The sequence below is a fragment of the Phyllobates terribilis genome, unplaced genomic scaffold (genome assembly GCF_046119375.1).
Source record: "Phyllobates terribilis strain yellow unplaced genomic scaffold, ASM4611937v1 Scaffold_29__1_contigs__length_15306474, whole genome shotgun sequence".
Lineage (NCBI taxonomy): Eukaryota > Metazoa > Chordata > Amphibia > Anura > Dendrobatidae > Phyllobates > Phyllobates terribilis.
In genome coordinates this window covers 7,855,668-7,872,977 of record NW_027362789.1, presented here as the reverse complement: position 1 = coordinate 7,872,977, position 17,310 = coordinate 7,855,668, and the positions used below count along the sequence as shown (strand labels likewise).

The 17,310-nt window shown below is 44.3% G+C and overlaps 1 protein-coding gene across 1 annotated transcript; it reads left to right on the top strand.

The window, feature by feature from the left end:
- The first annotated feature begins 1,196 nt into the window (after positions 1-1,196).
- LOC141178612 (uncharacterized) lies at positions 1,197-16,326 on the top strand. Its single transcript, XM_073660498.1, has 7 exons — positions 1,197-1,316; positions 10,422-10,571; positions 10,701-10,877; positions 10,961-11,084; positions 11,168-11,265; positions 11,464-11,554; positions 15,115-16,326. Exons 2-7 carry the CDS (start codon positions 10,494-10,496, stop codon positions 16,038-16,040), a joined length of 1,494 nt encoding a protein of 497 aa, XP_073516599.1. The 5' UTR covers positions 1,197-1,316; positions 10,422-10,493; the 3' UTR covers positions 16,041-16,326.
- Positions 16,327-17,310: the final 984 nt, after the last annotated feature.

Below are 17,310 nucleotides of genomic sequence, written 5' to 3'. Positions count from 1 at the left end.
CTCTTCGCGGATCTTCGGTGCTTATCCAACTGTGGGCATACCCGAAGTACTGGGGTCTAGTTCTCTGGCCTTGACTGGCGTAGCTGCGACTTCGGCTCTTGATCGGCGCAGGTCTGGTTCTTGGGCTTTAGCTAGCATAGACTGGATTCTGGGACTCATCTGGCACCGGCCGGGTTCTGCTACCCGGCGCACCACAACGCGCTGCCTTGGGTTTTACCACGGCCTGGTTCCTCAGCTTCAGATTCCCCTGCACATATCGTGCTCGATTCTTTGCTTGGCAACAAATCTGCTACCATTTTGGGGAGCTGGCCTTTTATGTCAAGAAACTGGATCATCAAAGTCACCTTACCTGGTGAACCATCTAGACTCCTTCCTGAAACTCGATCTCTTCCAATTGGTTCTGGAGGGTTCCGCTTGGACGACAGATGGCAGTCTTCTTCTACAAATGCTGCACAACACTGAGGATTTTCTCTTTTTATGGCGCACAATCTTACACTTCTTATGCAGTATGTATGATGCCCCTCACACAGTATAATGTTCCTACAGTACTGCCATCTCTCATACAAAAGATAATATTTCAACAGTTCCACCATCCTCCGCACACACAGTATAATGTTTCCACTGTACCACCATCCCTCACACACATTATAATATTCCCACTGTACCACCATTCCCACCACACACAGTATAATGTTCCCACAGTACTAGCATTCCCCTAGCACAAAGTTTAATGTTCCCACAATACCACCATCCTTTCATGCACATTATAATGTTTCCAGAGGACTGCCATCCCCCACTAACAGTGTAATGTTCCCACAGTACTAGCATTCCCCTAGCACAAAGTTTAATGTTCCCACAATACCACCATCCTTCCATGCACATTATAATGTTTCCTGAGGACTGCCATCCCCACTAACAGTGTAATGTTCCCACAGTACTGCCACCTCCCCACACACAGTAAAATTTTCCCACAGTACTGCCTCCTACATACACAAAATGGTACTATCTACCCCATGGCTAATTAATAAATACTTACTTAGCCCCATTTTTGTTGCAGATGCTAATAAACCCAGGACCTATGAGATATTTACGTATTACCAAATTACCGTAGGGGTAAATAAACCCTAATTAAAGGATTAAAAGCAATAAAACATTAATTATCTTTAAAAGTGGTAGATCAATTTAAAATTTCGCCATATTATCTCCACTATGACTGCAGGAAGAAAGAGCAAGAAGCAGTTAAGATTTTGGACATAGAAGTGGCCAATTTATTGGTACCTATTGGACCTATGGTGCTAAAGCAAAGGCTTTAAAAGGTAAGTGACTCCATTTTTTATTGCATTATAACTAGTGTTGAGCGATACCTTCCGATATCGGGAAATATCGGATCGGATTGGATCGGACCGATACCCAAAAAGTATCGGATATCGCCGATTCCGATACCGGAAACCAATGCAAGTCAATGGGACAGAAATATCGGAATGAAAATAAACCCTTTCTTTCCTTGTAGGTTAATTCTACATGAAGGAAAACAACTAAGAATAATGTAGAATGTATTGGGGGAGGTTGGGGAGACAATAAAGGCATAGAGGTTTAGCCCAATCAAATGGAATAGCAGGAATTAATATATTTTTTTAAGACGTTCTGAGTTACGGAAATATTGACTATGTTAAGTATTTTTATATTTTGTCAGATATTTATGTTTCACTACTTCCATGCTCTTCACCTTCTTTTTTACTTCTCCCACACTTTCTCCTTCATCATCCTCAGCATCAGCATCTTTTTCATCAACTTCTTCACCTTCTTCATCTTCTACTTCACCTTCTTTTTATTATTCTTTTTTTTTACATTCTTCATATTCTTCTTATTCAACTATTATTCTTCTTCATATTCTACTTCTTCATCTTCATCATATTCTTATTTGTGACAGGCATTCCTGTAGTTATCTATAAAAGTTTGAACATTACACCTTTCGTTCTGCTTGTCACAAAAGATTTACAACAGGATTTGTCCGCGTTCAGTTTGGCCTGCAGCAGCAGGTCTTTTCCAGGGGCACCACGAGGAGGAACGGACTCACCCCCATACACTGCTTAGTCATCTTCTGCTTATAATTTCGATATTATCTTTTCCTCTGATTTTTAGTCTTATGCTTAATGTTCTTCCGCTTTTTGTTCTGCAGCTTCTTGTACTTCTGCTTCTTGGTTTTCTGTCTCTTGTTCTTCTGTATCTTGGTGGTTGTCTTCTTCTTCTTTGTCCTCTTGTTCAACTTCTTCAGGGTCATCTTCTTGGTCTTCTTCGGGGTAGTCTTCAGGGTCGTCGTCTTCAGGGTCGTCTTCTTCGGGGTGGTCTTCAGGGTCGTCGTCTTCTGGGTCCTCGTCTTCTTCAGGGTCGTCTTCGGGGTCCTTGTCTTCTTCGGGTTGGTCTTCGGGGTCCTCGTCTTCGGGGTCCTCGTCCTCGGTGTCCTCGTCTTCGGGGTCCTCGTCTTCTTCGGGGAGGTCTTCAGGGTCCTCGTCAGGGAGATCCAGAGTGATTACCAAGAACCATTTCAAAAAGCTTGAACTTGGAAATGTAGCAGAAGGTACAAGAAGGCTGAGGAACTACCGAGGACCAGCTGACGGTACTGGAACCCGGATGGGTAGTAGAAGGTACAAGAGCAAATGGAACTAACGAGGACCAGCTGACGGTACTGGAACCCGGATGGGTAGCAGAAGGTACAAGAGCCAATGGAACTACCGAAGACCAGCTGACGGTACTGGAACTCGGTTACTAAGCCGGAGGTACTTGTGCCAGAAAGCACTACCAAGGACCAGCAGACGTTGGTGAAACTTGGATACCGAGAAGGAGGCACCTAAGCCAAAGGCACTGCCGAGAACCAGCTGACGGTACTGGAACCCGGATGAGTAGCAGAAGGTACCCATGTAAAAAAAAGTTTCAAGGCCGCGAGCTGGCCGCAGTTACCAAAACCCACAGTCCTACAGGGGGTGCTTGTCCTATTGGCACTATGGAACCAGCCTTCATTGCCAGATCCCGCAACCCACATAGGAGTCACCTAAACTGCAGGCACCATAGAGTCGGCTAACCCGACCGCAACAGGACAACGCATTGGAGGCAAAGTGACGTTGACACTACCCAGAAACAGCTGGCGTGCTGGAACCAGGATGGGCAGGAGGGAGTACCCGTGCCGAAGACACTGCTGGGAAACAGCTGGCGGTGCTGGAACCCAGGGTAAATACTAAAAACAGAGTGGAGCCAGAGGCGTAATTGGAGCAACTTTAAAATCTGTAGTAGTGTGAATGTGGACAGAGCAGGAGAAATTGCCGGACACACAGCTAGGGATCAGCTGACGTTACTGAACCCCAATAACACTGGAGCAAGCGTTGACTGTGCAGACGGCACTTCTGAGCAGCAACTAGTGGTATTGGAGCCCAGGGTAAATACTAAAAACAGAGGAGCGAGAGGTGTAATTGGAGCAAGTTTTAAATCAGTAGTACAGTGGATGTGGACAAAGCAGGAGAATTTGCCGGACACACAGCTGGGGATCAGCTGACGTTACTGAACCCCAATAACACTGGAGCAAGCGTTGACTGTGCAGACGGCACTTCTGAGCAGCAACTAGCGGTATTGGAGCCCAGGGTAAATACTAAAAACCGAGGAGCCAGAGGTGTAATTGGAGCAAGTTTTAAATCAGTAGTACAGTGAATGTGGACAAAGCAGGAGAAATTGCCGTCCGCACAGCAGGGGAACAGCTGACGTTACTGAACCCCAATAACACGGCAGCAAGTGTTGACTGTGCAGACGGCACTTCTGAGCGCCAACTGGCGGTGTTGGAGCTCAGGGATTACAGTTCAGGTGGTAGAAACATGAACACAACAGGAGACCTGGATACTGTTGCCAACCAATTATTTATTCTGGAAGAGGACTGGCAAATTCATGAGAGATCCAGGCCTTGTTCATTTTGAGAAAAGTAAGCCGGTCAACTTTATCGGACGATAGTCGCATGCGACGGTCTGTTAGTACACCACCTGCGGCACTAAAGACGCGTTCCGATAATACACTAGCAGCAGGGCAAGCTAGCACCTCCAATGCATACTGACTAAGCTCTGGCCATGTATTCAGCTTACAGACCCAAAACTTGAAGGGAGAAGAGCCGTCTGGGAGTACACTGAGAGGGCAAGACATGTAGTCTGTCACCATCTGACGGAAACGTTGCCTCCTGCTGACTGGAGCCGTCTATGATGGTGTAGACATTTGTGGAGGTGGGGACACAAAACTTTGCCACATTTGGGCCATACTGGTCTTGCCTTGTGCTGAGGCGCTGCTTCTGCTCCCTCTTTGTGCAGAGCTTCCTCCACTGCCTCGACGCACTGAGCTGCTTTGTAAAGCACTAGCAGCACTGCTCTCGGTTGGAATGGAGAACATGATGGAATGCACCAGTGCGTCTTGGTACTCCCGCATTTTACGCTCCCGGTTCAACAGTGTTATGAGGCTTTGTAAGTTGTCCCGGTAGCGAGGATCTAGGAGGGTGGACACCCAATAATCAGCCGTGTTGAGAATGTGGGCGATGCGGCGGTCGTTTCTCAGGCACTGCAGCATGAAATTAACCATGTGCTGCAGACTGCCAACTGGCCAAGAAACGCTGTCCCCTGCTTGAGGCATGATCTCTGCCTGCTCTGCATCACCCCACCCTCGCTCTAGATACTGACTACTAGAGCATTGTGTACCTCCCTCCTCTGGACAGATGTCTTCCTCATCCATTGACTCCTCCTCATCCTCCTCACAAAGTGTCCCCTGCCTAGGTCTTTGTGAGGAACCACGTTGCGCAGACTGTAGAGAATCAGATGGCATTTGTGACTCCTCATCCTCCACCTCTTCCAAAACCTTGTCCCTTAGTGCTTGCAGTGTTTTTTCAAGCAGGCAGATAAGGGGGATAGTCATGCTGACTAGTGCATCATCTGCACTCGCCATCCGCGTGGAATAATCGAAGGCACGCAAAACGTGGCAAATGTCCTTCATAGAGGCCCACTCAGTGGTGGTGAAGTGTGAACGGCGCGCACTGCGACTTGTTTGCGCCTGCTGCAGCTGGTATTCCATTACTGCTGCCTGCTGCTCACACAACCTCTCCAACATATGTAACGTTGAATTCCACCTGGTGGGTAGGTCACATATGATGCGATGTTCCGGAAGACGTAATCGGCGCTGCAGAGCTGCAATGCGTGATCTTGCGTTGCTGGAACGCCGCAAGTGAGCACACTCTATGCGGACCTTGTGAAGCAGTGCATCAAGATCCGGATAGTCCCTCAAAAAACTCTGCACGACCAAGTTGAGCACAGGTGCCAGACATGGGATGTGAGTGAGGTTGCCTAGGCCCAGAGCTGCCACCAGATTTCGGCCATTGTCACACACTACCATGCCTGGCTGGAGATTCGCTGGCACAAACCACACGTCGCTGTGCTGCTTGATGGCATTCCAAAGCTCCTGCGCTGTGTGGCTTCGATTCCCAAAATAAATTAATTTTAATACGGCCTGTTGACGTTTGGCCACGGCTGTGCTCATATCGGTCATCATAACAGGTAACCGTTCACGGGTCGATGTGGAGGTAGACCGTGATGGCTCCTGCAGCGCTGATTCAGAGGAACTGGAGTATGAGGAGGAGTCAATGTGTACAGACTGGATTCCTGCAATCCTTGGAGTTGGCAGAACACGTACAGCGCCACTCTCAAGATCTGTACCCGGCTCCACAACATTTACCCAATGGGCAGTGAGGGAAAGGTATCGTCCCTGTCCATGCTTACTGGTCCATGCATCGGTGGTCAGGTGGACCTTGCTACTGACGGCATTTTGTAGCGCATGTTTAATTTCTCCCTCCACATGATGTTGCAGGGCAGGGACGGCTTGCCTGCTGAAATAAAAGCGGCTGGGTACGTTGTATTGTGGGACTGCCAATGCCATAAAGTTACGGAAGGTGTCAGTCTCCACCAGCCTGAATGATAGCATTTCAAGGGCCAGTAGTTTAGCAATGCTAGCATTCAGAGCCTGTGCTCGGGGGTGGTTTGCCGAGTATGAGCGCCTTTTCTCCCATGCCTGTGCTAACGATGGCTGTAGACTGGCCTGGGAGTGTGAGGATGACTGGGAAAGTGGTGCTGTGGGTGGAATTACACTGTGTCTCTGTACAACAGTGCCAGAGATTCTTCCATGGCGATCCTGTGAGGAAGCCGAACCAGCTGTGTGTGAGCTGGAGGAAGAGGCTACAACACGAGCTGAAGAGGTGGTAGGTGGCGCTGTAGGTTGGCCTAGGTCTTCAGTGTGTTTTTGTAACCACCATGTGCTTGGTCCGCACATGTTTCCACATATTTGTGGTATTGAGGTTGCTGACACTTTTCCCTCTTTTCACCTTCTGATTACACAGCTTGCATTTGACAAAGCAAATGTCATCTGCAACTGTGTCAAAAAAGGACCAGGCACTGCAAGTCTTGGGAGCGCCCGCTTTGGATTTTGGAAGAGCCATGCTCCTAATGGGTGCCTAAGTGGAGGCTACAGGCAACCAAGTCTGCCCCCTCCCTCTCCCTCCTTTTTGGGCTGTTCGGGGAATCTCTTCCTCAGAGCTGCTCCCACCACCTTCCTGTCCCTCACGCCATGATGGGTCAAGGACCTCATCATCTACACCACCCTTTTCAAACAACTGCTTCTCCTGGGTAGTCTCGACAGCACAGTACACACCAGAAAGTGGCACCTGAGTCTCATCATCAGATGCGTACTGAGGTGTGCTGCTGACCATAGGCACTGGCCCACCCGCCTCTTCAGATTCAGAGAGACAAAACGGTTGCGCATCACTGCATACTACCTCTTCTTCAAATTCTCGAATTCTGCTTGGCTGGCTCCCTCTTTACAAGCCAAGAGATTCAGAGAACAGAAGTAGAGATGGCTCCTGTCCAGGGCTCTCTGACTGCCTGGGCAATTTGGCAGGTGGTGAAGAGACAGATGGGTGCTCTTCAGTGCTCAGGACCTGAGAGGATCTGGAACTAATTGAAGTCGATGCGTTAGCTGCCATCCATCCGACAACTGCTTCAATTTGGTCCTCCAGTGGGGTTCGGCTAGCTCCTACAAAGCTGCGCATAAAGGACTGTTCCCTGGTAAAACTGGGGGATGCTGAGTCACTGGTGCCCGCAGCAGGCACAGAATCCCCACGTCTTCTCCCTGCAGGCACAGAATCCTCACGTCCTCTCCCTGCAGAAACTCCATGCCCACGACCACATGCCTTACTCCCTGCTTTCTTCATCTTAGTACTTTTCTGCCTATCTTTATCTGTGTACCAAGGGCTTAGTGTGCTTATTCCTGAACAGCTGCTAACAGGTATAAGAAACACTAATTTTATAAAGTGTGGACTAGACTTTAATAAGAGCTAATGTGGCCTACACAACTGTAAAGTTGAGTGTTTGGTGAACTTTATTTAGGTTTTTTTTTGTCACAAAAAGACACTGGATGTGCCCAAAGATGTAATACCGATAGTATCACAAACTTTTTGTAGCTATTACAATGTAGGAAGGTAACCTACAATGCAATAGATGAGGCTACAAAAAATAGGCTAATACTAATCTGGCTGGGGCTGCAGGGCACAATGCTGCAGAAAGGCTCCTCTATCTTCTCCTATATAGTGTGTTTGGAACCAATGTAGCTGAATACGGATGGAACCACCACACTAATGGGAGATATCAGGAAAAATTATGAATTGGCAAAAAAGGACAATGTATGAGGCAGTGACACACACTGAGTGCACTACAACCAGACGTGGCTGAAGCACACACTACAGGGTGAGCTGCACTCACACACACAGACCTTGCAGACAGCGGTGAACAGCACAGAGAACTGTGCACTAGCGCTGCAAGGCACAGCGATTTATAAAGTAGCTTGGGTAAAGCAGAATAGACCAAATAGGTAGCTAAAACTGTCCCTCAGAACAACAGCGTCCTATCCCTAACTGAATTCACAGCAGAGTGAGCTCAAAATGGCGGCGGCGGCTTTTATAGTGCATCATGACATCATTTCAGCAGCCAATCACAGCCATGCCATTAGTTAAGATGCCTACATGCCTAACAGGATGTGCCCACACTTCTTAGGATCCTCATTGGCTGAATAAAATGAAAATGGCTCATTGCATTATGGGAACTTCCGATTCCGGTATACGATACTGCAAAAGTATCGGAATTCCGATACCGCGAATATTGGCCGATACCCGATATTTCAGTATCGGAATGCTCAACACTAATTATAACCCCAGCCCCCTGAGGAAGCCAGTCATCGAATGAACATAGAGAGTACTACTGAGAAGTTGTACCGATGGACCTCAGCCAGTGAGGTCCTGACAAATCAACTGGGAGCATAGAGTAGCTCTCAGGGGCCGTAGTGACACAAGGGATGATGGGCCTTCCCATAATGGTTTGCTGGACTGTTGTGGCTTGTAACAAAAGTTATATACTGCTACATGTAACCAGAAAGTTCCGGACTGCTTCTTCTGCATTATGCATTAATACGTTGCATTCAGTCACGCAGTTAAATCTGCATGTGTTCATTGAACAATGCGGATTTACCACATCTAATACTTTCTATTGTGGAAATTTCTGTTTGCGGAGACTAGTGTCTCCACAACAGAAATTAACATGCTGTGGCTCGTAAACCCACACCACCGGTGAGTTTACGCAACGTCAAATAGAAGCACCTTGGGCATGGGATTTCTATAAATCCCATCTACTGTGCTTGTAATGTGGAATGTAGCGTTTTATACGCAGCACAGGTGAGCTGCATCCAAAACTCTGCTATTCCTGATCGTGGGCACGTACCCTTGGACATTGTTCTTCCTCATTCATCTCCACATCATCTGGTCCAGACTTGCAGAATCAGGAGATATGAGTTCTCTATATACATATTTACTTCCTTTTGAGGTTGGGGGGTCCACTTATAGCTATTGTTGTTATGGACGTGACTTACCTAACATTGCGCAGTGAATCTGTTTTCACTATAGTGACTGATATTTCTTGTTGATAAAACTGTAATATTTTTTTCACTTTAAACCTTTTTTTAAACAACACTGATTAGTGCGATCATACAACATACAAGCCTCTGATCGCTCCGGTGATGCACTGTACTACTGTAGTGCCGTGTATTATCCCTGCCTGTCAGTGTAATACTAACGACTCCATACACATGAGATAAGTGTTGCCTAAATGGTCATTTGGCAGACGGCTATCTCTCCCGACTCCCCCATACACACAAATATTCCAGCTTTCCTGTGGTCTGTATGAGAGAGTCGCCTCCGGACTCCTATAGCGGAGGATTATCTACAGGAAGAACAAACGAAATAGCCTCTGAAATTCAGGATGCCAGATCCTTCTCTGCCCTGACATTATATGTCGGTAGGCCCCAAATACATTGTATAGTCGACTAAACCCCACTGAAATCAGTGCTTTAATGCAACTTTAGTCTAATGTGTTTGGGGGTGTTAAAAGGTAACTTATTACTATTGAGTACTTGGGTGAGGAGGGGAATTGAGCCGAACTTTGTCAAACCTTCATAGATGCCATGTTTCCTTTTGACAGCAGCAAGTGGTTAAACTGCCAAGGTTTCTGTTGCAGCCGCACCTGTGCCATCCCTGCGGTGTACATCTATGTTCTGGTGCCCAAAAGAGTTATTTTTTTAAAAAAACAAATGTTTAACTTCTTAAGAAATAACAATGGGCCTAATACGTTTTGCAAGTTTCTTTCTTTTTACAAGAATTGTTGGTGCCAGTTTTCTTTTGAAACATTTTAATATCTGATTTTTTTTCTGGTGTATTTCTTGTAATATAGGAAAGCCTAAGGCCATAAATAAACCCCATAAAAAACTGTATATGGAGACTTTGGTATCAAATAATTGCTGTCCGCGGTGTTTGTGCAAACAAAAAAGCTTTTATAAAAGCCTCAAACTTCTGTGTGTGAATCAGTGATGAGATCCAACATGGTAGAGCCCGGGGAAGACGGAGAACATTCATATAGACGGCTGGTGGTGATGTAGTCAGTGACAGACTTTGGCCAAAAATGTTTCTAGAGCTGTAGTAGAAATGAATATGTCGTCCTCACCATGAAATAATTATTTCTCATGTCACGTGTAATGAATATCTCCTGCAGTATTACTAATGCTGATTCCAGTGTCAGTAAATGAGACGACAATTAGTGTTCTGGAAGATGAGTCTATGAGAAACATATTCAACTGGAGAGGAAGAAACTGCTTGCTGTCTGTGGCCTAAAATATATAGGTTTTATTAGTAGATGTAAAGAAGAAAACTGAATACTGTAAAATAATAAATCTCCTCAAATGTTTCCCTTATTATCTCCAGTAATTGTATTATTACACAGGATTTTTAGGTTACATTGTCTCATCTTCTTATTCAGGTTTCTACAATATCGGATCCTCTCAGTGAAGATCTTCTAGATAAGAGAATTTTCCTGATTTACCCATCAAAGATGGATATGGACAGAGACAAGATGGCGGAGAGGATATTACACCTCACCCTAGACATCCTCTTCCGTCTTACTGGAGAGGTGAGAGATTCTGATGACGTCACATTACATCATTCTTATCTATGGGAATAACAGATGGACAGAACTGGATAGGTGAGGACTCTGGAAATGTCTGTAGTGAGATTTATTAATGAGTTTCTCCATTACCAGGATTACATAGTAGTGAAGACCTCTAGTGAGCGCTGTCAGGACCCTGTGTCTGAGGGATGGGGAAGACCCCTGAGCCCAATCACAGGGCCTCCACCTTACACCCTGATGCATGAGGACATCAATGACCAGAAGATCCTAGAACTCACCTACAAGATGATTGAGCTGCTGACTGGAGAGGTGACACTGCTGGGAATTCTGGGACATTATACAGTAATGCTATGAAGGGATCGGGGGGATGACGGTATCATTGTATGTGTCAGGTTCCTATAAGGTGTCAGAATGTCGCTGTCTATTTCTCCATGGAGGAGTGGGAGTATTTAGAAGGACACAAAGATCTGTACAAGGACGTCATGATGGAGGTTCCCCAGTGCCTCACATCGCCAGGTAATAAACAGGACTAAATACACATGGCCTATAATTATCTGTATATAAAGGATGAATTCAGTCCCTGTATGTGTTTCCTCCAGATCGATCCAGTAAGAGGACAACACCAGAGAGATGTCCCCATCCTCTTCTTTCACAAGACTGTAAACAGGAAGACCCCAATGTTCCTCAGGATCATCAGGTAGATGGAGAGAAGGTGTCATGAGATCTCCCCTATGATGTGTAGACGGCTGTGAAGGTCTTGTGCTCAGTCTTGTTTTATCCACCAGGATTATATGTTTTATATTTCTGTAATGAGAACGGTTGAGATGGCAGGATTAAAGCTGATCATAGATGGGACTTCTCCATCTGTCTGTGACTTTTACAATATTTGTTTCAGGGTGAAGATCTGACCCATATTAATACTACAGAGACATATGTGAGAGGTGATGAGCGGTGTAAAGAGGAGATTCCTACAGATAACCATCCAGGTGAGTAGTAACCACTAAATGCAGAGAAGTCAGTCTTCTCAGTCACCAGCTGTGGCTGCTCTATTGATAGTGCAGTCCGGTAGTATCACAATCGTGTGATCACCATTTTGCCGCTAGAGCATAACATTCTCCTCCATCCGAAAATGTTCAAATTACTTTGTGAATTGGGAAAGACCTTTTCTAGAGAACTTACAACCTGGAGGATCCACCTACCCCCTGGGATTAGGAGACGCTGTCCGTTACCTGCCCAGATCTGTAACAAAGCCAAATGACAGCGTACGTAGAATGTGCTGACACGTTAGAAAATCACTTGAAGAAAAATATTATGCTGGGCCTGTAAGAGAAAGCGGAGGGTAATGATGGTGTTGGCTTTCTAGATCCCTGATATCTTATTGGATGAATCTACCTTCTCTCCCTTCTGTGCTGCTGAATGTGCTCATATGGTTCCTACAAGACCAGGTCCAGTCTTTCTGGACAAACTTCGCTTTTATGATCAACATTAAATGTGCAGTGAGGCCAAGTGTGAATTTCTGTACAATAACAACAGAGTTTCCCTTTATCTTGACTTTTCAAACCAATTAACTTCAAACAGGATCGTGATAAACTACATAAAAACATTACACCTGTGCCATGATATATCTCTAAGCTGTGCTTGGCTGAAGGCTGTAATATACATATATTCACGCCTGCAGAAGATTTGTTGGCATGGCTCGAGCCCTGGTTTCATGGATTCACTCCACATCATAAATTCCATTATGTTTTCAATCCTAAGGAATTCAGATTACTGCACAATCTCTCCTGAAATGGGGAGCTGTCACGAAAACACCAATTGGTCAGACCTTGCAGCTCTCTGGTGCCCCCTTATCCTGCTGATCAAACACGGTATTGACCGAGGATAAGCACGGGCTCAGCTGCTCTAATTTATGTCGACTATTGCGGCACGTGATGTGACAGGACGTATATATATACCACCAGTTCCTTCCAGGAATGTATATATACCTCCGACCAGCCACCCTCAAACCACAATATCACATAAATACTGGTATACTGCCACCACCAATCGCTTAACAGGTGGATCGGGTACCCATTAGGTAACGTGAATTAGCGGGTGCTCGACATAGGACAAGAAGAACGAAGCTGGTAAATAATAATGATTTACTCCCGAAAGTGGGCAGTATTTACAAAAGATATACAAGATATTATAAAAGAGACAATGTACATATATGCATAAACAGTTATTAAAATAAAAGGGATAAGTAATAGCAAAACCTGTGCCACGTGGTGATGGTCTCAGATTCTGTGGGGGGGGACGGCTCCCCGGAAATTAGATGCGATTCTTCCACGCAGCGTGGTGTGCATGCATCTGACGTCCCGGGGCAAGAATGACTTAAAAAATGGCCGTTCTGGTTTTTAGTAAAGGAGCCAAAACATTAGGAGACACCCATGGTGCTTACCTCACACGGGGGCTCGGCTTTGTGAACCCACCCAGCTGCAGAAGACCTAAAACTCCTTCAGATTTCATATCTTGGTGAGGGGGGGGTCCCACATCCAAGATGGAGACATCATGTTTGCCCTCAACACTATTCATGAAGATGGATATCAAATATGAAATCTCTATGATGCTCAGAAGCTCAGAACCCATTTCTCGGGCTTCCGGTGGTCTCCTAGTCACGAAAACCACACCATCACAATTGGAAAAAGTTGACGATCTCAAAAATGTGGTCCCTGTGTTTGTGACAGTCATGGGCATTATTAAAATCGACATTAAACGTTTGTACAGCTAAACAATAGGATTGGAGGGAAAAATCCAGGGTATACCAGTGCTTTTTCTGAGCTGAGGCTTTATGACGCTCTTAAAAATTCCTGAGGTTTGGGGGAAAAGCAACAGTGACTTCTATGTAAAACTCTTACAAATGGACAGGGGGGGTGGAGATTTGAGACAGCTCTCATTTTTTAAAACTATGACCAAAAATACATTTTGCCTGACAGGAGCACTAATACTTTCTCTACTCTTCTCATCAGGACTCATAGTAGCTCCAATGGTCCACCATAAATGACTGCAATTCCGGTTTAGTGTTGTAGTTCTCCCCTGATACATATATTGTTGTTGGGGATGTAACATATCTTTTATTCTGTCTTTTTTTACAGGTTCATTTTGTATGATAGTTTGAGTGTGGTGGAATCGGCCTGACTCACTTATGTGACTCTGTAACTCCCTCGTTGTCTTTAAAAGAAGGTCTCCATTATGTCTTCCCAATGCCCGAGGTCTAAATTTAAGACACCTCAGCTCTGCACTATTATGAAAAGTTCTCTTTAAATGTCTAATATTTCTTCTTGAAACTCATCTGACAGAAAATATTGTCCCTTACGATAGTTTAGATTGCTAAGAGCCACCGAGCCCCATACTCTTAATTACCCCAGAGAGGTTTCACCGCTAGTTACTTGTTTTTAACTGATGGAGACTGTTGAGTTTGATCATTTCAGTAGATGTGTTATTGTCTATAGTCACAGTTTTTGACTTCAGTGATCCTCTGATTTAACCACTTCCCGCAGCCAGTTTTATGTTTCTAGTCAGGCTCCATTTTCAAATCTGACATGTGTCACTTTATGTGGAGATAACTTTGGAATTCTTCACAAAGGATAATAGGAAACAAATGGACCTTACAAATTATTTTCCAACTTCTCTTGAATTTGACAATACCCTATATACAGCTGTACACTACTGTCTGGGCACATGGCAGGTTAAGAAGGGAAGGAGCGACATTTAGCTATTAGGAATGCAGATCTTGCTGGAATAGTTCCCAGACACAATGTATTGGGGGCACTGTATGAACTGTATGGTCACCTGGCAGCTCAAAAGATGGCCACCACGAACAGGCTTGGTGCTATATAATCCATTTATCACCAGAGGAGATGGGACACACCATTTACAGATGCCTTAATATAATAAAATGACAGAAAACCAGAGCAGTAGAAATCACCATAAAGTAACTTCATTTTGAAAATTATAACCCTCAGTGAATTAACTATTGGTGCAGTGAATATTTTGACTCCACAATCACTTTCCAGAAATTAGCACGCAGTGGATGTTGGAGAGTGAAAATTACGCATTTTCCATTTTATTACCCAACACATAGTGCCCAGATTGTGCTCCAGCAGACACACACTGTAGATTAAGTGGGTTCTTCTCACTATAGTAATGCCAAATACATGGTTGCTAAATATTGTTTAGGCACACTTCAAGGCTTAGAAGGAAGGGGGAGATTTGACTTTGGGAGACCGGATTTTGCTGCATTGGTTTATGGATGAGAAGACGTTTTTATTGATATTATTTTTGTCTACATAACATTGTTTGATGGCTTCTTATTCCATATTTTGGAGACAGAATGAACAAACAGTTCAACATCACGCTCTACTGGTTCATCCTATGAGGTTTTCACGTTTCACTGTCATTCTGTCAATAACTTGCCATTTCTACAGACATTTAAGTAGAAATGTTCAAAAATATAAATTCAAGGATATTTCATTCAAAATTATTAATTGTTTTTTTTTCTTGGCAGATGACTGTACCAGGAGATCGGAGGGACAGGAGATTTTTAAATTGAATGATCTTGAGATCTTACAGGATACAATTGAAGTGAATGCCATTTCTCCGGATATACCATCATCCCTTCAAAGCAAAGATCTATCATCTAAGCCTATGGAACAGGTCCTGTCTTCTGATTCATTACCGACTATGAAGGAAAAAAATCAAAATAAAAAAATAAGCATTAAAAAACGAACTGCTCCTAAAGGAAAGAGGTCATTTTCACGTTCAGAAAATGGAAATAGTTTTACCCTCGAAAAATCTATTCTTAAGCATCAAAAAATACACACAGCAGACAATAGATTGCTTTGTTCCAAATGTGGCAGAAGTTTTAACCAGAAATCAGATTTTGTTGCGCACCAGCGAACTCACACAGCGGAGAAGCGTTTTTCATGTTCAGAATGTGGCAAATGTTTTAACCGGAAATCCACTTTGGTTGATCACCAGAGAACTCACACAGGAGAGAAGCCTTTTTCATGTTCAGAATGTGGCAAATGTTTTAACCAGAAATCAGCTTTGATTAAGCACCAGAGAACCCACACAGGGGAGAAGCCTTTTTCATGTTCAGAATGTGGGAAATGTTTTAACCGGAAATCCACTTTGGTTGATCACCAGAGAACTCACACAGGAGAGAAGCCTTTTTCATGTTCAGAATGTGGCAAATGTTTTAACCAGAAATCAGCTTTGATTAAGCACCAGAGAACCCACACAGGGGAGAAGCCTTTTTCGTGTTCAGAATGTGGGAAATGTTTTAACCATAAATCAGATTTGGTTAGTCACCAGAGAACCCACACAGGGGAGAACCCTTTTTCGTGTTCAGAATGTGGGAAAGGTTTTAACCAGAAATCAGCTTTGGATAGACACATGAGAACTCACACAGGGGAGAAGCCTTTTTCCTAATCTTTTTTTTTTTTAATCCAATAAATTTTTATAGTTATTTTTTTATTAGTTTTTTTTTACAAACCAAGAAACCAGTACATACAGTAATAAAATAACATACCATAGAGATGACATACATGCATCTCTCCTATATATCCTTTCAGCTTGCCCATTACCGTCTGATAACTTGCAGTCACTATATCTTACAATTAACATTCCACATTCTTGAAATTTCTTATATAACCATAATATTGTAATAAACATTATAATCCTATACACTTCTAGGTGTGCTATATTACTGTTAAATATGAATTATGGATGCAAACCGCGTGCATTTTGAAGCTTTTTTTTGAAGCTTTTTTCACTGTTTTCAGAACATTAACAGTAAGAACATGGAAGAGTCCAGGAGCCATTTGGTGAGCTGCATATCCTGCTACATGTTCACAGACTTGCCAGTGGAAAAGCCAAACTTCACATGCCAGAAATGCAAGCTTGTGTCCCTGTTGGAGGAAAAGTTGCGAAATCTAGAAGAGAGGTTAACTACCTTGAAAATCATTAAGGAAGGTGAAGAGTTCTTAGACAGAGCAGAATTATCTCTTCATGATTCAGAAAGAGAAGAAATTCGAACTGCACCTGACGAAACAGAGGAATGGAAGCATGTGACCCAGAGAAGCAGGAGGATCGAGAGGCAGTCAGCACCCATACTGCTCAGGAACCAGTACCAGGCTCTCACGCAGGAGAACCATGAAGAAATACAGCAAAATAAGACTTTGCCAGCAATGAATAACCTTGTAAGCCCTCAGAATTCTCCTGGATGGAGAAAGAAGAATGTTGTGAAGAAAAAACGGAGAGTGGTGGTCATGGGGGATTCCCTGTTAAGAGGAACAGAGGCCGCTATCTGCAGACCAGACATAACCTCAAGAGAAATGTGCTGTCTTCCAGGAGCAAAAATTAAAGATGTGTCTGACAGGATATCAAGACTCTTCAGACCTACAGATCACTACCCATTCCTGCTAATACATGTGGGGACAAATGACACCGCAAGAAAGGACCTGGAAACCATCTGCAGTGACTTTGAAGACTTAGGCAAGAAAGTGAAAGAATTGGGAGCGCAGGTGGTCTTCTCATCCATCCTCCCAGTGGATGGCCATGGAACAATGAGGTGGAATAAGATTCTACAGGTGAACAACTGGCTACGTCGATGGTGCCGTCAACAAGGATTTGGATTTCTGGATCACGGAATGAATTACCTATACGATGGACTACTTGCTAGAGATGGGGTGCACCTTAC

What these genes read in the sequence shown, in the direction of transcription:
- LOC141178612 (XM_073660498.1), top strand. Translation starts at nt 10,494, where the DNA reads ATGGATATGGACAGAGACAAGATGGCGGAGAGGATATTACACCTCACC. An exon ending in CCAGTGCCTCACATCGCCAG is followed by an intron (nt 11,085 to 11,167) that starts GTAATAAACAGG and finishes TGTTTCCTCCAG; the next exon opens with ATCGATCCAGTAAGAGGACA. An exon ending in ATGTTCCTCAGGATCATCAG is followed by an intron (nt 11,266 to 11,463) that starts GTAGATGGAGAG and finishes TATTTGTTTCAG; the next exon opens with GGTGAAGATCTGACCCATAT.